Source organism: Lissotriton vulgaris, chromosome 1_1 (genome assembly GCF_964263255.1).
Source record: "Lissotriton vulgaris chromosome 1_1, aLisVul1.2, whole genome shotgun sequence".
NCBI classification, from domain to species: domain Eukaryota; kingdom Metazoa; phylum Chordata; class Amphibia; order Caudata; family Salamandridae; genus Lissotriton; species Lissotriton vulgaris.
Window position 1 is genome coordinate 1022642420 of NC_141685.1, and position 23402 is coordinate 1022665821.

The 23402-nt window shown below is 45.8% G+C and overlaps 1 protein-coding gene across 1 annotated transcript in view; it reads right to left on the minus strand.

The window, feature by feature from the left end:
- Positions 1–8090: 8090 nt before the first annotated feature.
- Positions 8091–23402, minus strand: part of QTRT1 (queuine tRNA-ribosyltransferase catalytic subunit 1) — a 325564-nt gene continuing 310252 nt past the window's right edge. The window contains exon 10 of the mRNA XM_086961633.1: positions 8091–10600. Within this exon, the coding sequence (XP_086817759.1) occupies positions 10451–10600 (150 nt within the window). The 3' untranslated portion in view covers positions 8091–10450. The remainder of the gene's footprint in view (positions 10601–23402) is intronic.

Genomic DNA, 23402 nt, shown 5'->3' on the forward strand with positions numbered 1-23402 from the left:
ATCGTTGTCCCAGAGACAGACCTCATGCTGCATCCTCCTCCGCATGGACAATGGGTCCGCGGTGAGGTATATCAACAAGTTGGGCGGCACAAGATCGTCTCTTCTTTTCGAGATAGCCAAAAAATGTTGGCATTACTACCTCAATCACCAGATTTCGGTGATTGCGGAGTACATTCCGGGATAGTCCAATCAGGTGGCGGATTGGAATTCCAGACACCTCAGGGACTTCAGCGATTGGATGTTGCTTCCCGACGTCTTCCAGTGGCTTCAGAAAATATGGGGTCCATTTCAGACGGACCTTTTCGCTTCCAGACTCACTTGCCAGATACCCCAGTTTTTCAGCTGAAGGCCGGACCCAATGGCTCAGGCGACCGATGCTTTCCTACAGGATTGGTCGGGCGCGATTCAGTAAGCATTTCCACCGTTCCTACTGATCCCCAGGTTGATGTCACAGGTGATCAGGCAACAGGCGGAAATAGTCCTAGTGACGCCGTGGTGGACGTCCCAACCGTGGGTTCCGACGTTACTTCAATGGAGCTGCGATCTCCCCAGGTTGCTCCCCGAGTCGAACTCGTTGTTGCTGGGCCCTCATCAGGAGCGTCATCCAATGATACAGGAAGGACGACTCACTCTGATGGCATGGAGGCTTTCAGGGAACAGTGGCACATGCCAGGAGTTTCAGATAAGGCTTCTGAGTTCATCAAGCAAGCCTGGGCACCTTCCACCAGGAAACGTTATTTCTGGGACTGGAAGAACTGGGTGCATTGGTGCTTGGAACGACATTTGGATCCCGTGGGGTCGGAGCCATCCCAAGTGCTAAACTTCCTGTCGGATAAAGCTGCGGAGGGACTGGCTTATCGCTCAGTCAACAATTTCCGATCTGCCATTTTGGCGGGACATGAGCTGGTAGATGGTAAACCAGTGGGCATGCATCCGGTTATATGCAAACTGCTCAAGGGAATTAGGGTAGCTAATACTCCTAAACCCAACTATACGGGTCTTTGGAATGTGTCTTTAGTTATTTCATTGTTCAATAGCTGGCCTGTTAATAGTGTCCTTTCCAGGAAACAGCTCTCAGCCAAGTTGGCTATGTTGTTGTGTCTGTCCACGTGCAGACGTTCCTCGGACGTGAGAGCGCTCCACATTACAGGTAGAGTGTTTACCCCAGAGGGGGTTTCTTTCACTATTACAGGACGTACCAAGACAATGTCTCGCCATATTGATTATAATGCTTTCCCAGAAAATGAGAAATTATGTGTAGTGAATTGTTTAAGGGCATATGAAGAATGTACAAGGGCATTGAGACCTCAAAATTGCTCCCAATTGTTAATTGCTCTGCAGAAACCGTACAAACCTGTGGCGGCTTCCACTATTGCCAGATGGCTCAGATTTATAATGCAGGAAGCTGGCAGGGCTCGAGTCGGGGTACCACGCGGGTGGACGGCGTCCCCCCACTTATTTTAACGTATCTTACAGGGTGGACGCCGTCCCCCCTGACCAAAAGCTGGACTAGACAATGATGGTGTTACTTACCGGACCGGTGCACCGCCGATCTCCGAACTTTGACGTACTCCTCGCATCCTGCTTTCTCCTCTCTCCACCCCTCCCATCACCCACCCCTGCCCACTCACTCGCTACCCATCTCATGCTCCCTCTCCTGAAGTCTGTGCCCCGCTCTCCCCTCTCGCAGATGCTCCCCCCCATCTGTTCATGACCTGCTCACGACCCCACCCCCTTTGAGCCTTCACACTTTCTTAACTATGAGGCGCGCATCCTTTCCCCATTTCTCGTCCCATCACTCCTCTCTTCCCGTGACTTCATTCACCCCCCCCTCCCCCCCCCCCCCCCCCACCCCCAGGGGCGAGCTGCTACTGGCCCTGGGCCTTTTACAAACCAAACCACAACTTCACAATGATGGGCCCCACCTCTGCGGGCTTCTTCGGACCCTGAGCCAAACGAGGCAGACAGAGGCTGACAAAGTGGTTCTGAACGCAACGACCTTACACACCCGTGGGAAAACTCCATCTGCGTTGTTGCATTTTTTAATTCCAGAGTTCCCAGTCTGCCCGAGACATACAACTCATTAAGAAGACGTTGAAAAAGACGAACTTGCCTCGGACAGTTTCAAAGTGAATGTGGACTATAAAGATCCCTCAGAAACAGTCATTTGTAGTCATTATTGACTTAGGCAAAAGAGGAGTCCCTGCAGCATCATTTGCTAGTCGGTCAAACAAAGAAGACTAGTTTATAACCCACAAATAAAAGGTTTTATGTGAACTCAATCACAGTTTCACAAGTAATGTTGCCACATCCCCCCCCCCCTAAGGAAAATTCCGGCTATTCGTTCAAAGTAAGATTCTGCAAGACATTAAGATACTATAGTTGTTTAAAAAAACAAAACACTTATGATAGTGTTAAGGAGCGGAGCCTTAGATGGTTCTGGAGTCCCCTAAATTTGAAACTCGCTTCATCAAACTGATGTAGCTAATAACACATTGTTTATAACAAAGTTACTACGAACTGGATTCCACTAGAGTGGCACACTGGCAGTACCAAGTATCACATTCCAATTTTAATTACTGTATTTCTGTTTTTTACCTTTCGTGACGTCACTTCCTGTCGTGATGTCACATCCTGTCTCTGAGCGTCCCCCCACTTCTTTATTTAGGACTTGTGCCCTGGAAGCTGGCGTTGACATACAAATGTTTGGTGCACATTCTGCTAGAGGAGCTATGGCCTCGAAATCTTACATGTTGGGTTCTAACATTCAGGACATTATGCGTTGTGCAGATTGGTCCTCAGAGTCAACCTTTAAAACGTTTTATTATAAGCCGGTGGGGGATATTACTTCTGTGGTATTTGGACAGCGTTAAACTAGCATAATCTGAAGCCTCCGGTCCTGTAATAGAATCAAAAATTTGCTAGCATTCGCGCCAAGAATTTTCAATTCTATTAAGGACACGGAGGCGAGGATTATCCCACCCGGCTTTATTATTAATGGTATTAAAGCTTACCCGACCATGTTTTCTTGTTATGACATGATGGATTATGCAGTGGTTACGGAGGTTCATTTCCTTTATTTCAGGAGCAGATAATAAATCTGAGTAGACGACGATGGACAGCGAGGGTTTGCGCCTGACGACTTCAGTTTATTCTTCCAAGTTTGAGGAGGTTTTGGGACTTATTCAAGTTGATGTTTGGACTTGTGTTCTCTACAAAGAAAGAGGATGATGGGACCACGCAGGAGGTTCTTATGGACTATGGAGGTGTGGTTTATATGTGTGCATCATGGACAATGTAGTTGTTTTATACTAAATTGCATGTTTTCATTGGCTGCTGTGTTTTGCAGTAAAGAAATGAGAAGCATAATCCTCGCCTCCGTGTCCTTAATAGAATTGAAAATTCTTGGCGCGAATGCTAGCAAATTTTTGAGTGTAGCTGGCTGAGGGAGCAGCTTCTGGAATTGAGGAAGTCTGGGAGCCAGCTGAGGGAGTGGTTTTTGCATAGAGGTACAGCTCGCGTCCTCGTTCCTGTCAGTGAAGGCGGAACCACTCCAGTCTTTGACACTGTTGGGTGGATTAATTCCTCTGCGGGCTGAATCTCTTCTGCCTTCAAAGCTGCAGGTGGAGTCTCTTCAGCCCTCTTTGCTGCTGGCATAGTCTCTTCGGCCTTTCCGATTATATTGTTAAAGGTGGGTGGAGCTGGTGTAGTGACTCTACACGTAGCTCCACGGAGTTTGAAAAAAACTCAGTGGAGCTAAGCATGGCTCCGCTCCCTTCTCGCTCCCCCCCCCATCTCAAATGCTTTAAAAAATAATACAATTAAGGCACTTACCTGTGTTTCTGCTGCCTCCCCTGCCTGGCCGCTCACCTTCCTGCTCCTCTCTGCCTCGCGTCCTTTATTGAAAACAAACAATACTTTGTAAGTCTTGCGCGTGCGCATGTGCACATGCAAGATGGACAAAGTGGTGTTTTTTTAATGAAAAAGGACGTGAGAGGAGCAGGAGGTAGAGCAGCCAGGCAGGAGAGGCAGCAGAAAAACAGGAAAGTGCCTTCTTTATATTATTTTTAAAGTATTTAAAAGAGGGGAGGGAGCGGCTAACTCCGCTCTGCCACGGAGGCAGAGTTTTGCCTATCTCTGCATTTGCCATGGAGCATGGAGTAGGCAAATCTCCGCAAACTCCGCTGGCGGAGCGGAGTTACACGCCCAGGGTTAGATATTTTCCTGCATTAGGGCTTCATTGTCCTACGTGGAGAAGTTCTTCTTTATTATTCCTTCTTGTAGAAGGCGGGGAGTAGACGCACGGTTGGGTGAGGCATCTATCAGTGGTGCGGGGACTGCTCTTTTGTAAGTAAATAATTAAGCAGCTGTTGGCGCCTACGTCTTCTGTGTTTCCCGCACGTACATGTTATCTGCAAACTGTAATTTTTCTTCTTTGTGACTTTTGATTATAGAAAGTGTGCTGCGCTTTCTGTTTTTCAATACTTCATCAATCTTCTATAGTTGTGGTTGCTTTGCCCTATCTTGATGCGCCTCTTTCTAACTTATCGTGCCTCACTCTGCCTATTAATAAAGTACTGCATTTTAAATATTTGTGCCAAGTGAAGTATCTAGGATTTGCGCTCAGTGATTTTTACTCTGCATCTTATCTTACACGCCGATTGCCACAGCTTAAGAGTATTGGAACATCTCTGCAATCGTCTAGCTGGCACAGCTGCGGGTTATGTGTACACACAGACGGGCACAGCATTTAGCTGGTTATGCGCACATGCTGAGTGGCACAGCTGTATCATCCTTGAGTACCTTATGTTGTATTTATTGTGCTATCTAGAAGTTTGTTGGTTTACACGCACTATCCTAGTCAACTGTAGTTTGGCACACTGTTATATCTTTATTTCTTTTACTTTTTAAACTTTAGTCTCTATTAGCATGGCATCTACAAGCATGAATCAACCACCTACGTTCCTTAATGAAGAAGGCGAACCACTCATTCTGTGGAAGGAGTGGGAAAATGTTTGTTGTCTCGTATTTAATAGCTGTCGGAGGAGAGAAATTTTCACCTTTGAGGAAGCAACATATTTTGTTGCACAATTTGGGCATTGAGGTAAGGAAGGTATATGAAAACCATATTGATTCAGGAGGGAAGGAAGGTCAGGGGGGTGTATACTCATTAGCATTAACAAAACTGGGAAGACATTTTGGACAAAAAGTTAATGTGGTTCTTGAACGTCACAAATTCTTTTGCAGGGTCCAAGGGAAAAATGAAAAAAACACAAGTTTTTTTGCTGTTCTTAGAGGATTGGCTAATTTGTGTGACTTTGGGACATTAATTGATTTCTTAATCAGGGACCAGCGGGTCCATTGTACCAACAATCTTGAAATTCAAGGAAAATTACTAACTGGGGATCCTGCTTTGAAGGTGGCTATTGAAATTGCTAAAAGTGTAGAGCATACAGCAGAATGTATGAAGGAAATTAAAGGAGGTAATGTGTCAGATACTGAGCACATCGTAAAAATAAATTGTCCCAAATGGCTCAGGGAGATGTAGATGTTGAAAGTAAGAAAACTAATGACAATCGATGCAAAAATGCAGGGGAGGACAACAAAAAGGATAAATTAAGATGCTTTTGTTGCAGAAATTCCAATCACTTGGCCAACAATCCATGTTGTCCTGCGAGATCAATCACATGTAGGAAGAGCTACAAAAGGGGCATTTTGCCAGATTATGTGAAAATTTGCAAGGGGAAAAGAAAAATTTAAACTGTGTTATGGACAACGATGATGAAGGGAAAAAGTTAGTGTTCCATATTGATGAAAATGCAGTGGGATTGGTGCTCTCACATCTGACATGCTTGATCTCTTTGGATGGGGAGTAATTTTACAATTTTGCAGACTCTTGCTCTCCGTATACTTTAATTGACTATGGCACATTGAAAGATAAGTTCAAAGATAAGGTTCACGAGTCGACTCCACCTGACATCAAACCAGGGGGGTACAATAAAGTTACTATTCCATTGGTTGGAATGTTGACCATGGAAATTACTTTCAAGGGTAGATCAACAGTGGGGAAAGTGTATTTAACTAAGAGAGGATCCAGTTTACTTGGTTGGGCTCATCAAAAAGATCTAGGTATTGTATTAAATCCTAACAAAGAGAATCCAGTTTTAACAGTAGCAATCCCCAGGAAGCAGGTTCTTATGGCCTTGTGCTGTGAGTTTCCCACTGTGTTTTCTGAAAAGGTGGGCCTTCTTAAAAAACATCAACATAAGATCAAAGTAAAAGACAATGCTCTACCAGTTGTACACAACGTGAGACAAATTCCATATCTCACGCAAGATCCCCATAAAAATTAATTGAACAAACTGGTAAATCAAAGAATAATAGAAGCAATTGACAGCTAATTATGGTTGGCTCTGATTGTGGTAACACAGAAAGCGGAGGGAGGGGTCTCGGTCTCTGTGTTGACTTTGAAGATTTGACAGATTTCCCTTGCCCAGAATTAATGACATTTTCAGTGTAATAGGTGAAGCAAAAGTGTGTAGTGTTATTGATTTATCATCTGCCTATAACCATATTGAGCTTCTTCCAGATTCCAAAGCGCTTACATCTTTCATCGCGCTATTTGGAGCTTATCAGTTTTGCCGTATGCCGTTTGGCCTCATCTCTGCAGCTGCAGCATTCCAAAGGGTGATGCAAGATGTACTGAAGGGGATCCGGAATGTCCTTTGTTTTCAAGATGATATCCTGATCTACGGAGATTCTGTGGCACATCATGATAGTGCTTTAAGAGAAGTACAAGGGGCATTGAAATCTGTTGGACTTACAGAAAGCAAGGATAAGTGTCAAGTGGGTGTAGATTCTGTAGAATATTGGGTCGCATCATTTCAAACAAGGGGATGAAGCCCAAATTTGATTTGTAGGAGCTGTTAAGAGTGCACCACCTTCCAAATATCTTAACCACATGACTGCTAAGGCAATCCCCCTCCTGTGCTGGAGAGCCTTGAAATACATTATTTCATGACGAGCTCAGCTCGTCATCAGCACACGACCAGTGTACTGCATGACGAGCTGAGCTCGTCATGAGCAGCGAAGGGGTTAAGGCACAGATAGAAGGGAACTAATGTCAGCAAGCACGGGTGGTGTTTATATGCGGCTCCATCCATTACTTTCAGTGTGGAACAACAGCAGCATACAACACCACCAATTGGCACACAGAAGTACTGATTTTAAGTTTCCGGATCAAGCCTGACGCCGGGGAATATTCACAATGTGCGGAATCTGTAGTTAGAAGTATCCATCAGAAAGGCTGAATATTCCAAGAAAAGGGTTTGTTTGTGTCGCCTGGGGCTCCACAGCCTGTTACACTGCTTGAAGGAACAAACAGAAAGCTAAATAAACACCACCAGTAATACCTACTAGAATACAGAGTACTCCATTGAAGACAATGGAGTGACTCTGGGCCTATAATATAGCCTTATAGCCCACCGTAGTGGGCTATACCGGCTATTTAAGGCCCGCTCCAGCGTTACATGGGAGCGGGACTTTAATAGCTGGTATAGCACAGCTACGAAGGGCTATAAGGCTATTAGAACATTCTGCCACTAGAGGGCAGAATGTCCTAACAAATAAAACAAAGGCTCTCGAAGCCCGAGGGGATTTAAATCCCCTCGAGCTCTAGATGCCTTTGTGAAAACATTGGAATGTTGCTTTGCGGGCCTTAACCGGCCTGTGAAAACACGGAGCACTCCATTGTCTTTAATAGAGTGCTCCGAATTTCAATTTTCTAATAGGTGTTACAGGCCTTCTGCTTCAACATTCCGAAGTTTGTCTTTCTCATCCTCCATATTTAATTTTGAACCCTCGATGGGTATTGCATAGTGTAGCCCTGGGTAGAGACCTATAATGCTATACCAGTTGTTAAAGGCCCTGAAGCAGAGTTATAGGTGTGCGCCAGAGGGTCAACAAAATGTTCAAAAAAAAGACATGATTAAGTTGTTTATAATAAAGTAAAAATTATTTAGTAAAACAAAGTCACACCGAAATACGTCTATAAATAAAACAGAGAAAAATGAACCAGTACTACCATTAGATTAGTTTAAAAAAAGCCAATTTTATCTGTGTTCTGATAAAGGCAAGAAAAGTGAATTAAGTGAATGTGAATACAAATCACAGTTATAAACCTCTCTTACACTCATACTTTCGCCGGGTGCCTGATTTTAGGAGAAGGGTACACAACTTTTTTCCTACTACACTGTCACAGCGGCTTCCTTATTCCTAAATTGACTAATGATGCCTGTAACAGGCGATCTCACAGGCATCCAGTTTCTGTGTCCAAGATGTGCTAGTTCACATTGCTTTCTTACAACAATATGAATCCTCATAAGGTATACAGTCTTTTGCTTAAGGGAACAGTTTGGTTTACAAAGCTGGCAGATGTTCATTCCAAAGAACTAGTTTGTGGTCGCGTAACATCAGAGCTGAATGAAAAGTAACATTATTTCTAGATCACGCCCCCTTCACATCACTGTGGAAGATGTTTGTCCTTCTTGGTAACAAATGTATTTCTGGCAAACAACCTGTTATTTGGTGCAGCATTTCTTCAGCTACTAAAAAATTCAAGACTAGATTGCCTTTGAGGAGAACTTTCTTTCCTCCATTAGAAATCAAAAGAAATAAATCTGGATAGTCACAGTCAATGTCAAATATAGTTTTGCACTACACCGTTCCCGAAAGACAACTTGGAAAATGGGAAAAGCAGTAAACAGATCCTTTAATAAAAACCAATTGGAAGGTGTTAAAATGATACAGTTTGATCTTTGAATACATAGCCAACACACCTCTCTGCTACCAGGGTTATCCTTCTACGTGTGTGAACAAATGGATCTTAACCCTTTCCTTGCACCCGTCGGCCAACGGCCGTTGCGAGCACTACCTCCGTAGTGCTGCGCACGTCCATTGGCCGACACGACACCGCCCACACAATGGATCGCCTTCCGTAATTAAGGCGTTTTAATGTGAAACATTTCACTGCAAAAGCTTTTGTAAATATATAAATGTTTATACTTAAAATAAAATGCCTATACTTTGTCCCCCTTCTTCCAAAAGACCCATTCCCAAAATGTCCAATACAAGGCTTTGTTACACAATCTGATGGTCCATGTATGAATTCCTTCTTGGGGAGTAGGCTAGTGATGCTACATGATGCATAAAATGCAGCCATGCTGTTGGCTGTGAAACAAACGCCATTTAATTTGGAACTTTTACGAAAGCGTGTATGAAAGTAAAACTGGTAAAAATTACTCCACTAACATTTACATGTTAAAATAGCATTATACAAAAGTTTACCAAAAAGGAAAGTATAAAAATGCAAGAGTTAAGAGTACGGAGTGATCGCATGATCCTGATGGGCCAGGAATGAAGGAGACACGGGCAAAGCGTTAATAAAGACTCAGAAGAGGAGAGAAGTTTTCACACCTAGTCTTACCGCAGACGATAAAATCAAAATTAGAGTCAGCTCTCACAAGAAGGCCAGAGAGCTCAGGGAGACTTCTCAAATAAACAACAAGTTACTAGGGAAGGGGAAGGGAGGTAAATTAGTAGCCAATGGCAACAATGATAAAACTGTTCAAGAGTTGTTTACCCCAAAAATGCCCAGATGCAGTGTAAGCTTCACCAGGTGAGCCATATACATTCATAGATTCATAACGTAATGTCTTGACACACCAACATTTCACACTTTCCCTACTACTTCTTGGTATATCTGTGGACATGGTATTTCTTTGGCCTGTGCATTCTTGTGAGATACAGGACCATTTAGCACATAAACAAAAAGGTGTTAAAATACATGCGATTAGGAGATTGATTTTCCATGTTCTCGCTCTACCCATCTCGTGGACTATAATCAACAATGAAGACGCAGGAACAAAAATCATCACCAGCGAACTCCCCGCCACCACTGCATATTCCTGTGCCTTGGTTACCAAACAGCTCTCATCAACCCTAGGAAGTGCTCACACACCCAATGCGGCACAGCAGTATGGACATACAATAGTGAATAGACACGCATGCAATTTTAAGTCTATTCCTCCTCCTGCACTTCCAAAAGTCCTACATCAAAGGCAAGCGGTACAACAAATTCAAGGATCTGAGGCACTGTTTACTGGAAGCAGATCTCCAGACATTTGCTTTCTACTGTTTACCCCTTCATCAGCTGTTAGGTGAAAACCATGCCGCTCTGGATTCTGGTGTGCCCTGCCCGGCGCTCTAGTACTAGTTCTTGATTAGGGAGATCCATGGAGCGAGAATGAACAATTCCTTCTGGTACATGGGCTTCGGTCCTTGGCTTGAGTGGTCCCGTACAACTTAGATACGAGCTAATAGTCCCAAAAGTCAACTTTGGGAGGTAGCGTTAATGACTGTCCAAGGGCTTGGAATCACAAGTCCTTATGCATTAATCCAGAATGATGTTGACTGAGGTCAGTGCATCGACGGCCCATTTGGGATACTTCTTGTCACTGTACATGGTTCTCATGAAGTCCTGCACAAACTCCGGGAAGCGCTGCTGTAGGATGCTCTCTCGCACAGAGAGCATCAGATTCAACTATAGGAAGAAAAGAATTGAGAAGAAATTGTGAGACAAACAGTGAGGCAGTGGAGCAGCAACAAACATGAGGCACTGGTATCTATTAATGCTCTCATTTCACCCCCTACTCCAACGGATTCTTGTTTCCCACCATAGCTTTGTTTCAATAAAGTGAAGATTCCAGATCTGTGCCACTAGCTTTTCCACCAGTTGTTCTCTAAACTACCTCGATGTTTGCAAATCGGCAAACAGCTGAACACACCATAGACATTTTTAAAACTTTATAAATAAATCCGTAAAACTGTATCTCTGTGCAAAAGTAGTGGTAATTCAATGGAAAATGTGCTGTCTGCAAATGACAGTGTCCTACACAATGTTTTAGAAATAGATTTGCGACAGTGGGCGTTAGAATGCACCACCAGCAACATTGTACAACCTTGCACTCTCCTGATGAATAAATTTGCTACACTTCGTGAGAAGCTAGGATTTTTCACAATCCATATGACTTCAGTGATGTAATAATGATATCTTCACCCCCACTCTCAAATCGTTTCAGCACCACTGGTGCAAAGGTGCTGAACTATGTCCCCAACTCCAGTTTTAAAACAAACCCTTGCAGGTATTCCCAAGCAAAACCTTGGGTGAACCTCCCAGAATCTCCTCTGCTATTGATTTACTTCACAAAACTATTTAAGCATAGAATTTGCTCACTACAGATATTTAGCCTCCCCACTTGTGTATAACTTTCACACATAAATTGAGAAATATGGATGCGGCCTTATGGCCGGAGCTACTGACTTTGGATCTGGGGAACCAGGTTCGAGTCCCAGCTTTGTCTGTCAGCAAATCAATTAATCTCCTGTGCTTTAAATAAAATGAATCTGATTGCATAATGTAACCTGGTGGTCATGCAAATCTCTTCAATGCCCTTGGGCTAGGTTTGAGCAATATAAAACTGCAAAGGAGTCTAAAAAGCACCACTGGGCCTCGTTTTGACACAAAAATGGATAAGAGGTCCTAACCCACACTCTGCTTCAGAAGGGGTTTTCAAACAGGTGCCGCAGGCCAGCACCCCACTCTGAAAAGAGTTTGAGCTCCAGTGCAGTTCACCATCTGCACATCAATATCTTGGCCACAGTCCGATGAAGACATATCGAAAGGCATGGTCATGACATTTACAAACAAATGCTGTTAGTGAGGAAGGCAAATAATTGTAAAAGCATGTTATTTTGGGAATTCACAGCATTTTGAAAGCATGTCTACTATTACATTAAAAAAATCGCTTCCGTCTGATGTCCGGTAAAGCTAGATGAGTCCCCAAAGTGTGTTTAGGGAACCACTGGACCACAGCATCGAATGTCAATCTTGTGATGGCAGTTTCACTAACAATATTAGGCTGGAGACTAAGTAAGTACTACCGGCTCACCCCGTTAAAACCAGCCGGCATATCGGCAACACATGGCCTGTCAGTTAAATATCTCCCGTTTTTAACTTTCAGATCCCGGTTCCGAAAAGCAAGACATTTAGGGCCCGATGTAGGTAATTTTATTTTACCACTTCTTTAATACCGAATGATACCGAATCGGTATTTATGAAGTGGTAAAATAGAGGGGGGGGGATGTAGGTAATACAGAATCTGTAAATACCGAATCGTTAAGATTCGGTATTTACCGATTCTGTAAATACCGATTCGGTAATGCCCATTGATTCCTATGGGCATTTAAGCCCATAGGAATCAATTGGCATTACCGAATCGGTGTTTACCGATTCCAGCAAGGGTGCAGGGGGTGTCACTTTGACACCCTCTAGCACCCCAAATACAGGCATGTGTGCCATGTGGCACACAGACATGCCCTAAGGGCATGTCTGTCTGTCACATGGCATAGGTGTGCATGCACACATGTGCATGCACACCTGGATTCAGTATTTTACCACCCAATTGGATTGGGTGGTAAAATACTGAATCTGAAAGGCCTGTAGCACTGGAAACAGTGCTACTTACATCAGGAATTTTCCGAATCGGTAAAATTACCGATTCGGTATTTTACAGAATCTGTAAATTTACCTAATCGGTAAATTTACCGATTCTGTAAAATATAGCCCCCTACATCTCATTCACCAAATACCGGGTGACCTACATCGGGCCCCAAATCTTTTCCTCTCAATTCCAGCTCTTGGAAAACGGCGGAAATCATACAACACAAGGTAATGCCTTCACGTCGTAATTACTACGGGATCTCCCGCTCACAGGAGTTTTTCCTTCCCAAAAACCCTACCGGCAAGGGCAGGGAGTGTAAATTGTTCCCGGTTTTAATTTTCAGATGCCGGTCCTGAAAAGCACGACATTTAGAGAGTAGATAATGCACGACCCGGTAACCACTTAGGATTATCCCCCCGCCTTTTTATTACTAGAACTTTAAATACTTTTCCTCGCAATTCCAGCCCGTGGAATACGGCGGAAATCTTACAACGCAAGGTAGTGTCTTAACTAAAGTGACGTTGTAATTGTAACTGGATCTCCCGCCCACAGGTGTCATTACTTCCCAAACCCTCCAGTCCTTTACTGTAACCCAAGGACCAGTATCAACTTCCGGATATTAAAGAATAGAGTGTCTGTTACTTACACTTAATCATTCGTTTTACATCCAATTTTATTGATTATAAGTACAAATAAGGCCAGCACAGCATAAGCAGCTCTGCACAGCTGCTGTATCCAGATCAACCTCCTCAACTGATCACCAATGACATCTTGGAATTCCAAGTGTCATCAGTGATGCAGTTCAGAGAACACAAGACAATTAAAGGCATACAGTAGGTATAATAAGTATAAACACAACACATCTTCCCACTTTAACATTGAAAACAGTATAACACATGCAGAGTAGGAAAATACAATAAATAAAAACTTAAAAGCTTTCTTAGAAATACAAGATGAAATTCTCACAAATACTTCCTCTATAATACATTTTTTTTAAATACTTTCTACATCCTAAACAAAAAAAAAAATACACCCTAGAATACTTCCTACATCCTAAGCATTAGAACACCATTCTTCCCTTTAGAACACAAACAAAAAGGAATTCGCTTTTTGTTATATAATCCTCAAGATAAGAAGGTAGTTTAATGGTCCTACCAAAACTATTGACAATTCCTGGAAGATTAGGAACCTGAATATTTTCTGTGTCCAGAACAGGATTATTTCCTGTGTCAGTCAACTCTGAAGAAATAGAAATATTTTCCAAAACAGAATTATTTTCATTGAGACAATGAGTACTAGAGTCAGATGAAATTCCATTCTCTACTGTTGCAAAATCAACAAGATTATCCGTTTGACCATTTTCTGAAGAAAGATTAACAGATGGTTCCTCATCCAACCAATGAAAACTCCGAGAATCTTTGGAAACACTTTGACTCTCCAACATTTATGTACATTACCATTACATTTTACAATCCTACTTAAATGCCAAACTCTACCATCTGACAATTTTACTGAATTCTTGAAAGTTTCAATCACTTTTAATGGTGATGAAAATGTATTCTGTCCTTTCTTTACTTTAAACGGTAACTTTACTCGTACCAAATCTCCGACTTCAAAAGTCAATTCTTTAGTATTATGTTTGAAATCATAAAATTCCTCATATTTATTTTGATGCAATGTTATGTTATTCTTTTTTTTATATTTCTTTTTCTTGAAAAAGAAAAACAAAGCAACGCATCAACAAAGTACAAAAGTGCATAGCCTATACGAGGGCAGTGCGACCTTCCGTAGATATTACAATAAGTAACGCATTGATGAGGGAAGGGGGGAGGAGAAGAGGGTGCAGCAGTAACATGAAAGCAATCAGGAACACCAAGGGGTCAGGGGGAAAGCGGGACATCAAGGACTGCAGTCGCTGGTGGTACACATATGTCCCCTCTATATCTATTCCAGGGACCCCAAACCTTATGCCATTTTCGGGGGCGAGCCAGAGCCAAATATACAGTTTTTTCCCTGAACATTCACCAGTCCACGTTTTCCATCCACACCTCAAGAGTAGGAGGCCTCTGGGACCCCCACAACTGTGCAATGTTCCGTTTGGCAATCATGGCCCCTAGAGTCACCCACTGGGTCTGTGCCACATTATGATCCGTGGGCTCCCAAACATTCAACAGGCAGCACATGGCCTCTGGCAAGAGAGCCACACCTGTAACCTCCTGCATCACCTCGTGTATCCTACTCCAATAGTCAGTATCTTCCCGACACTCCCAGATGATGTGGAGGAACGTCCCCAGCTGTCCACAACCCCGTTGACACAGACCCTCCTCGGCAAAACCCACCCGGACCAGACGGGGACCCGTGACATAGACCCTCTGCAATATCTTGAGCTGAACTAATCGGAGTTGTGCCGGAACCGCGACCTCCTTCGGTGAGGAGATCGCCGATTGCCAGTCTTCATCATCAAGCTCAAGGCCGTCACGGGTCCAATGATCTCGTAATTGCGACAGAAGGTCCGCCCTGTGATTAATCAGTTTTTTATACACCAGGGAGATGGTACTATCTGGCATATGGCCATCCAACACACGGTCCTCCAATGGGGTATATTCCGGTATTTCCTCCCCTTCCGGGAAGACTGACATCAGTGCATGACAGACCTGAGCATAATGGAAGTACTCCGTCCCTCCCAGTTCAAACTCAGTCTGCAAGGCCGCAAACGATTTCACTTGTCCCTTAACCCAGAGGTCTCACACCCTGGAGATGTCAATGAGATCCCACTTGTCGAACCCCTTAGTGTTCCACAATTTACCAAACCTATCAGAGCTGAAAAGCGGGGTCGCCAAGGTCAAACGATCCTTCCACCCTAACAAACTAGTAGCATCTTGCCATATCCGTACGGCCGTTCTCGTCGGCCCCGTAAGAGTTTTTACCACAGATTTAGAATATAACGCTCAGTAATAATTGCCGCCGGGAAGTAGCCACCTATCCATGGCGAAACCAGGATTTAATTCAGGGCTATACATACCGTGGATGATGGCCCCTAACTGCGACGCCCAATAATATCTTTTAATGTCGGGAAGAGCAATGCCCCCGTCATACCACGGGAGCGTTAACTTGGCAAGCGCAATGCGAGGTCTGCCATCCCACAACAATTCTCTTTGCAGACCCTCAACTACACAAATGAAACTAGCTGGAACAATTTTAAGTGTGTTCTGAAGGGCATATAGAAAACGAGGGAGAGACATCATCTTGAAAAGAGCCGCTCGTCCGAGCAGTGACAGTGGGAGCCTCCGCCAGCCCGCAACATCTCGCTTCAACCGACTCAAAGGAGGGAGAAGGTTCTTTTCATATCGAACCACGGGGTCCATCGATACATAGATGCCGAGATATTTGAACCCCTCTTGCACTATCTGGATGGAGCAGTTACGCGGTAGGATCAGAGCATCACCACAAAGAACATAAAGATAGGATTTCACCCAGTTGATAACCAAGCCAGAGTTTCTACCGAAGGAAGCCAAAGCATCACATAGTACTATCAAAGATTTCCTTGGCGAAGTTAAGTAAAGCAAGATGTCGTCCGCATATAATGAGATGCGATCTTCGAACTGCGGAGACCAATGAATACCCCTCATTGAGGGCTCCCAACGGATCCAAGCTGCGAGAGGCTCTAGGGCCAATGCGAACAAAAGAGGAGACAGCAGACAACCCTGGTGAGTACCCCGCCCAAGACAAAATGGCACAGAGACGCGTCCATTAACCACTATCTGGGCTAGAGGGTCGCACAAAGAAGCCACACCCAGCTAATGAAATCCGACCCGAAGCCAAATTTAGCCAACACCGCCCACAAATACGGCCATTCCACCGTATCGAACGCCATAGTAGCATCTAACGATGCCAAAATGGCCGGCTCACGCAGCATCGCGGCCCTCGCGAGAGCCCCGTGTAGACGCCTAAGGTTCAACGCCGTATTCCTGTGCGGGATAAAACCAGACTGATCCGGATGGACCAGATCACTAGAGACCTTGATCAGTCTATTAGCCAGCAGCTTGGCCAGAATTTTAGGTTCGGCATTTAACTGTGAAATCGGTCAATACGAAGCACACTTATTCCTCGGTTTCCCTTCCTTATGTATTACCACTATTGATGCCAACCGCTGATCGCGGGGGAGGAGACCACGATCTCAGGATCCAGGAACATGTCTCTTAAATACGGAGCAATCTTGTCCGGACGAAGCTTGTAAAGCTCAATCGGGAGACCGTTGGGACCCATCGCTTTCCCCGAGTGTAGGGAACGCATAGCTAACGCTACCTCATCCGCAGTGATTTTACAGTCCATGAGGTCTCGGTCTGCCTCAGAAAGGCTCGGGAGTGCAATATCTCGCAACAGCAAGCAAGAGTCCTCCTCCGGCCTATCCGACACGGAAGAGTACACAGTGTGGAAATGATCGGCGAAACATGTCACTATCCCTTGCGGGTCAGTGATCAGTACCCCACTCTCCATTTCGATTTCAGGCACCACACGACTAGCTCTATCTTTCCTATCCAACCATGCAATTAATTTGCGCGCCTTGTCCCCAACATCATAGAGACGCCCCTGCTGTTCCCGACTAAGGGCCTTCGCCTCATCCATTACCAACGTTCTATATTCCAGCTGCTTCAATTGCAGGACTTGCAGTTTAGAGCGGGTTACCTCTTGTTCTAGTTCCAGTTCAAAATCAGCTATCTCCGTCTCTACCCTTACCACATACTCCTCCTTCTGCTTCTTAACTCCAGTAATTAACGAGAGAGCTTGACCCCTAAGGACAGTCTTGAAAGCCTCCCACAGCGATATCGAGGAAGAAACCGAACCCTCATTCTCCCGGAAATAATGATCAAAAGCTTTTACAAGCTCACTGCGAGTCTATTGTGCTACCCCTGGTTTGCCTTCCAAACTGACACCACAGGTCTGTTCACACAGCCTGGGTAAGGTGGTGTAATCACCCCTTACTTAGATATAGTATACCTATATCTACCTTTACATATAGACACATATACACCTATAAGCCACTCCTATGGTATGCCTCGACAATCCTGGAGGCAGAGTGCGTGGTTTTATGTGAGAGGGTGCCCTAGCATGCATTAAGTGCATTATAATCCTTGTGGTTAATGCTAACTTTGGGTTGGCTTTATCAAAACATGTAGTGTAAGGTGTCAAAAGACTTTGGAATACTACCCCCCTCCCCCTGCCAATTCTGGCGGCAGGGGTGGCATACCACCCTACTAGAGGGAGAAGACATGTAGTTACTGCTTTACCCGGTTAAAGTTAAACAGAGCCCCAGCACCACAAAATGGATGCTGCTGCCACAGACACGAGTCTGACCTCCTGTTGCTGGACGAAACTCCGGCAAGGGAGGCCTGGACAATAGGTTTCCTGTCCAGGGAGGTGCTGGCACCTCCCCAGACAGGGGTTTTGTGTATTGGGGCAGGGAGGGCTGTATTCAGTGAATGCTTCTACACTGCCTAGGGCACACAAGGTGCTCCATGCATAGCCCGGATGAAACCAGTTGCTGGGGCACTCCAGCCCCAGCTCTGGCACAAAACTGGACAAAGGGAATGGGGTGTAACCACCCCCTTCTCAGGTCCACCCATAGGAGGGACCTAGTCAGGTAATCAGGCATCTCTACTTAGTATAAGTATAGGAGCTGTGTCCCTGGGACTTTAGATTATCTTGGACGAATCTTTGAAAGACATACCTTGGACCTTCGACATACCATTCTGACTGGAAGACGGAAGACATCTCCCTTGTGGTCAAGGAGTGGCCACCCTGTGCAAACAGGCACCAACAGCAACTTTGACGGTCTGCAGTTTCAAGGCTCCCGTCGGAACCCGAAGTCTCTGCGACACAAGAACTGGACTTCCAGACTCCTCTGACCCCGACCCACATCCACAGCAAAGCTGAGACCCGTGGCGGACATCCTGCATTTTGTTACCTGCACGCCTTTCCTGAGGCCTCAGTAAGTTGTGCATTAGGGTACAAGAAGCCCCAGCCCCGAACACCATTTGCACCAAAGCCCAGGCCCCCACACTCCGCGAGTGTTCCGTGGGCCCCACCTTTGCATTTGAGCTCGACGCGTCTTCCCGGTTCCTTGCCCGTTGGCTTGTGAGCCCCCTGAAGACCTTTCTTTGAATTTAACTTGCTTTCCTGGTTGCTCCAGGCTTGCCTGAAAAGGAGAAGCGCCACAAACCTTGCTGGTCTGCAAAAGAGCCAATCTCGACATCTTGCGTGGGTTGCCGTTGCCAAGGCTTGTTGGGTCCAATTCGGTTACCGAAACGACAGTCATCTAGATCCATTGTGGGACAGCTCGAATCCAGCGCCTGGTCATCGTCGATGCCTCCTGGACCTCGTGGCTGAAGAATCAAACTCACCTCCTTCATCTTCAAGCACCCGACATTGCCTGGTTCCTTCCTGGTACCTTCCTGGTCACTGGCTAGTGACCCAGACTCTATCCCCTCTGCTTTTAGGTTCTTCACATCGCCGATCCAACCTTGGATCCACCCGGACACTTTTCCTCTGGTCGCCTGCAGCACTTGCAGCTCTCCATAGAAAACTACGACGAAACCCGACACGAAAAGACCCCTATGCACCCGGCTTCCCTAGGTGAGGTAACATGAGTACTCCGGTGCTCCCGTGGGTCTTGACTCTCGAACTGTCCATCCGGAAGTGTCCTTAAATTGTATATTTGTAACTTCTTCGTTTCCCATAGAAAGTCAATGGTAACCCGCGTCTGTGTTTAGACACTGCACGCGTCTCCCGTGGGCCTCCTACTTCCTAACCCTTGGTTGTTTAGTGTAGCCCCAGCGATCCCACAGGCCCCAGGCCTGCTTTCTAACTCTCACGTGGTACTTATACCACTTTCTTAGTATATGGTTTGTGAGGCCCCTAGGGCATAACGTATACTGTGCAACTTATTGTATATTAACTGTGTGACTTGTATTGTATTTTTACCTCTGACCTCATAAAGAGTGCAGAGGGATTGTGTTTAGATTAAATACATATAAATTTGATATATACCTTGTGTGGTGTCCTTTCATTTGGTATTCAAGGGGTTATATATGGTAAAACAACTTGCTTAACTCGCCTACTGAAGCCTTAGCCTGAAGACTGCTGGTTCATGCTACCACTAGGATAGCTTTCTTTAAGGTTGACTTTACAACCACCATCAATAAGGGTCGATTAGACTGGTGCAAGGTGCCCACTAGAACTAGTGGACATCATATGCCAGGCTAACTTCTCACAACATAGATACGGGGGCAAAGTTATTCACAGAGATCCTGGGGTTGGCAGCTAAGAAGATAGCCCCCCTTAGGGTAGCTAGGCAAAAAAAACTTTCACCATCAGCCCCTTGGTACAATGACAGACTGCGAACGCTCAAGCAGGCATGTCGCCAACAGGACAGCATATGGATTTAAAACCAAGGCAAGCAAGAAAAAATCAGCTATAGAAATCATATTAAGGAATATAAAATAGTCCTGACAGAGGGAAAATCCAAGTATTGCACTTAAAGGGGTAGTGTCGCAAATCTCCACCTCGCCGAGCATTAGAGAACCTGAGGGCTCTCAACTATTTTCAACCAGCTAGCAAACTTCTTTCAATCCAAGATTGTAGACTTTCCTAAAGGTTTCAAAGCAGCCTCTAATGAATCCAAATAGCCAATTCAGACCAGAAGGCCGCATCTGGTATCTCGGCAGACCTCTGTTCAAACAGACCAGGAGACCAATTTATTGTCTGTCTTTCCATCTCTTTATCCTAAGATGGTGGAACAATATCTTCTTAACACAAATTCAGGGTCTCCCCTTGAAGCCTGCCCACATTCAGTACTCCACATGGCAGCTAGTACCATAGCCCGACCTCTTTCCAAATTAATCAACCAGGTGATTAGCTCCAGGCACTGCCCTGGGAGATGGAAGGAGGCAATCATCAGACCCCATTTTAGGCCTCGCATGGCGTACTGCGCACATGCGCAGTCGAGCTCGTGAGATTTTATGTTTTGAGGAGAACTTCACTAGCGAGGGTTAAGCCCCGCCCCTCTTCTCCTTTGGCTGGCCTCCTAAACGGTGGCCAGCCATTGGAGAAGAGGTCCTAGTGACGTTCTTCTTTCTCTTTTAGCCCCGTTCTTTTCAGACTGGGCTCCTTGACTTACTGCTGTATTAAAAGCTTTCTTATCTTCTTTATGGGGCGACAGATGGCCCCATAAAGAAGATAAAAAAACGTTTACGCCAGCAGCTAGTCACCCGAGGCCGTCCGAGTGGGACGGGGCTAAAAGAGAAAATGACACATCACACCAGCGCTTGTTGTGGAGGGTCGCGGGAATACCGAGGGCGGTAAGTTTACTACACAGATGCTACTGAGTGAAAGTTGCATGTCATTACCCGGTGCTTGCTTCGACCTGTGAGAGATGACGCCTCGCGCCCGATGGCAGGGGAGGGGGCGGAAGTACAGTCCACTTCCCTGCTACTCGGACTTGGTGATTCCCGCCCCCAAGAGGTTATGCATCCAATAAATTTCTCTCTCCTTATACCCTTCCTTCCCCGGTAGATTCAGCTCCCCAGATCCCGTACTGATCTATTTTTCGCTGCTATATCTCCCTTCCCCGGGTGAATCTCCCTTCCCGGAGGAATCCTCGGCTCTCCGGTTAAAGACTCCCTCGCACACTGCTCGATATTTGAGCAGTGTCCTTTCTTGGAGGATATCTTCAACAAGATCCCTCCTTCCCGGGGGGTTCCACCTCCCAGTGGATGTCTCCCTCCCGGAGTGGAGCTCAGATCTTGTCCTCCTGCAGGCCCGCGATCCCGCATCGCCAGAAGGAGGCAGCGACGGGCAGAGCCGTCGGACCCTGAGCCTACCCCATGCCCCGGCCACTGCTCCCCGGAGGCGTCTGCACTGCGGACGGCAGCGATGCTGGATGAGGCCGGAGCCTGGTGCTGCAGCCGCAGCGGAGACCAACTCTGCCCCCTCTCCTCGCGCCTGCCATGAAGCACAACCCGCCCTGCAACGATGGCCCCCATCATGGAGATAAGGCCCCGGGTATAGCACTGCACGGAGAGAGCACTCGGACGGAGGCTCCCTGTTCCTGCTGTGTGAGGGGCAGTAAAAAAGTGTGAACTCTAAACCGCTGGTCTCCTCATGCCCCCACCTACAGAAACCAACACCTTGTCTCTTTTTGTTGATAACATCTGTTCATGTATGAATGCATTTACTGTTTTTATAGAGCTAAACATACCGCTGACATTAGGCAATGCCAGGCTGCACACTCCAATCACGAAGAGGGCAGGAAATAGCCCTCCCCTCTCTCGCCCCTGAGCTGCTACAGGTGTGAACTGTCCTAGCAGACTGGTGTGCACCGGCCATAATCTGCTGTAATCACAGAGAGGATTTTGTTCGCCCAATGGTTCCCCGGGGTGACTGGCACGCCATTTCTAAGCCCACTCACCATATACTTTTATCTGTAATGAAAGGGGCCTTGTTTTTGCCATGTTCCCAGGGAATGTGCCCAGCCTGGGGTGTAGCGCGGCCATTCACCTGCGCACCAGTGGGGCAGACGTGGGCAGGATAGCCGACATATTTGTCAAAGGTTCGCCTTATTACATCCTGACTAAAAATATTATGACTCACGCCTATGACGTCAGCCGGTTGCAGTAATGCGCAGGTGCCGCAATTGAATAATGTCCCTGTTTGTTTCATTTTAAATCGTCATACCACCCTATTAATGACCCTTCTCCATGGCTAAAATAACAATTTTTAGGCTTTAAAAATCGGAAGTCTTAAGCCTCACTCAGGTAATGTATAAATCTTGGCCTTTGATGAAAGTCCTAACTGCATTTGACCTTCGTAAGGTGCAAGGCTTGAGGTCCCTCGATGCTGTGAAAGCAATTAATTGGGACTACAAAACAGAGGCTTGTGGGTAGCCGTGATCGGAAGTGTTGTGTCCCAGCAAGGGATGCCGGGAATGCGAGCAGTATCTGTGTGAATGTGGAGGAACTAGAAGACAAAAGAAAAGCAGCATGACAGACAAAGGTAGCCCGCGGCAGTGACACCTCTCCGAGAGACCTCTAGCCAGATCAGGAGCAAGGTAAGGGAATGGGGTTTTAGGGTACAGGGCACCCCATCACACACACTGAGGCCACTGAAACAAAAGAGCAGCCTTTCTTCTCCCGCGCAGCAGTCGGGCATCACTATGGTAGTAACAGAGCCTTTACTACCCACCTGCTTTAACAGAGCTTCACTTTTCAAAACCAATCCACCAGTCATCGATCCTCCCTTACCTCAGCTTGCTATCACCACCCCACCAACTAAACATCACTGCTTCACCCGTACCCAGGAAACAAGCAATCACCCTCAATCTGCCTGAAGCATTGCTCGTCCACTTATTCCAGCAACAGGTTATTCCAGCCTTCTGATGCTTCCAAGCAGCAAAGCATCATTCACTCCCGCCTATTCCAGCAACAGGTTACCATAACTTCTTGCAAAATCGGCGATGGATTTACCCCTCACGCCCATAGCAGAGTGGCAGCAATCCAACCACATGACATCAGTCCTCCACGTGTGCCAGCTGCAAGCAGCATTCCTCACGCACCCCAGGTACAAGGAAACACCCTCCTAGCCACACCTGCTTCATTATGTCACCTAGGAAGACGGCACCATTTTTCACTTCCTCAGGCTCTCCGCTTTCCATCTTGGCAGCAAAACACATTTTCGTCACGCCTCCGATCACAATCGGCCCCCAGCACCAGCCATCACAAGGCCTTCGTCTCATCATTGCTATAGTGCATTTGCACAGCCATGCCAATAGCAGCACAGAAGCTGCTT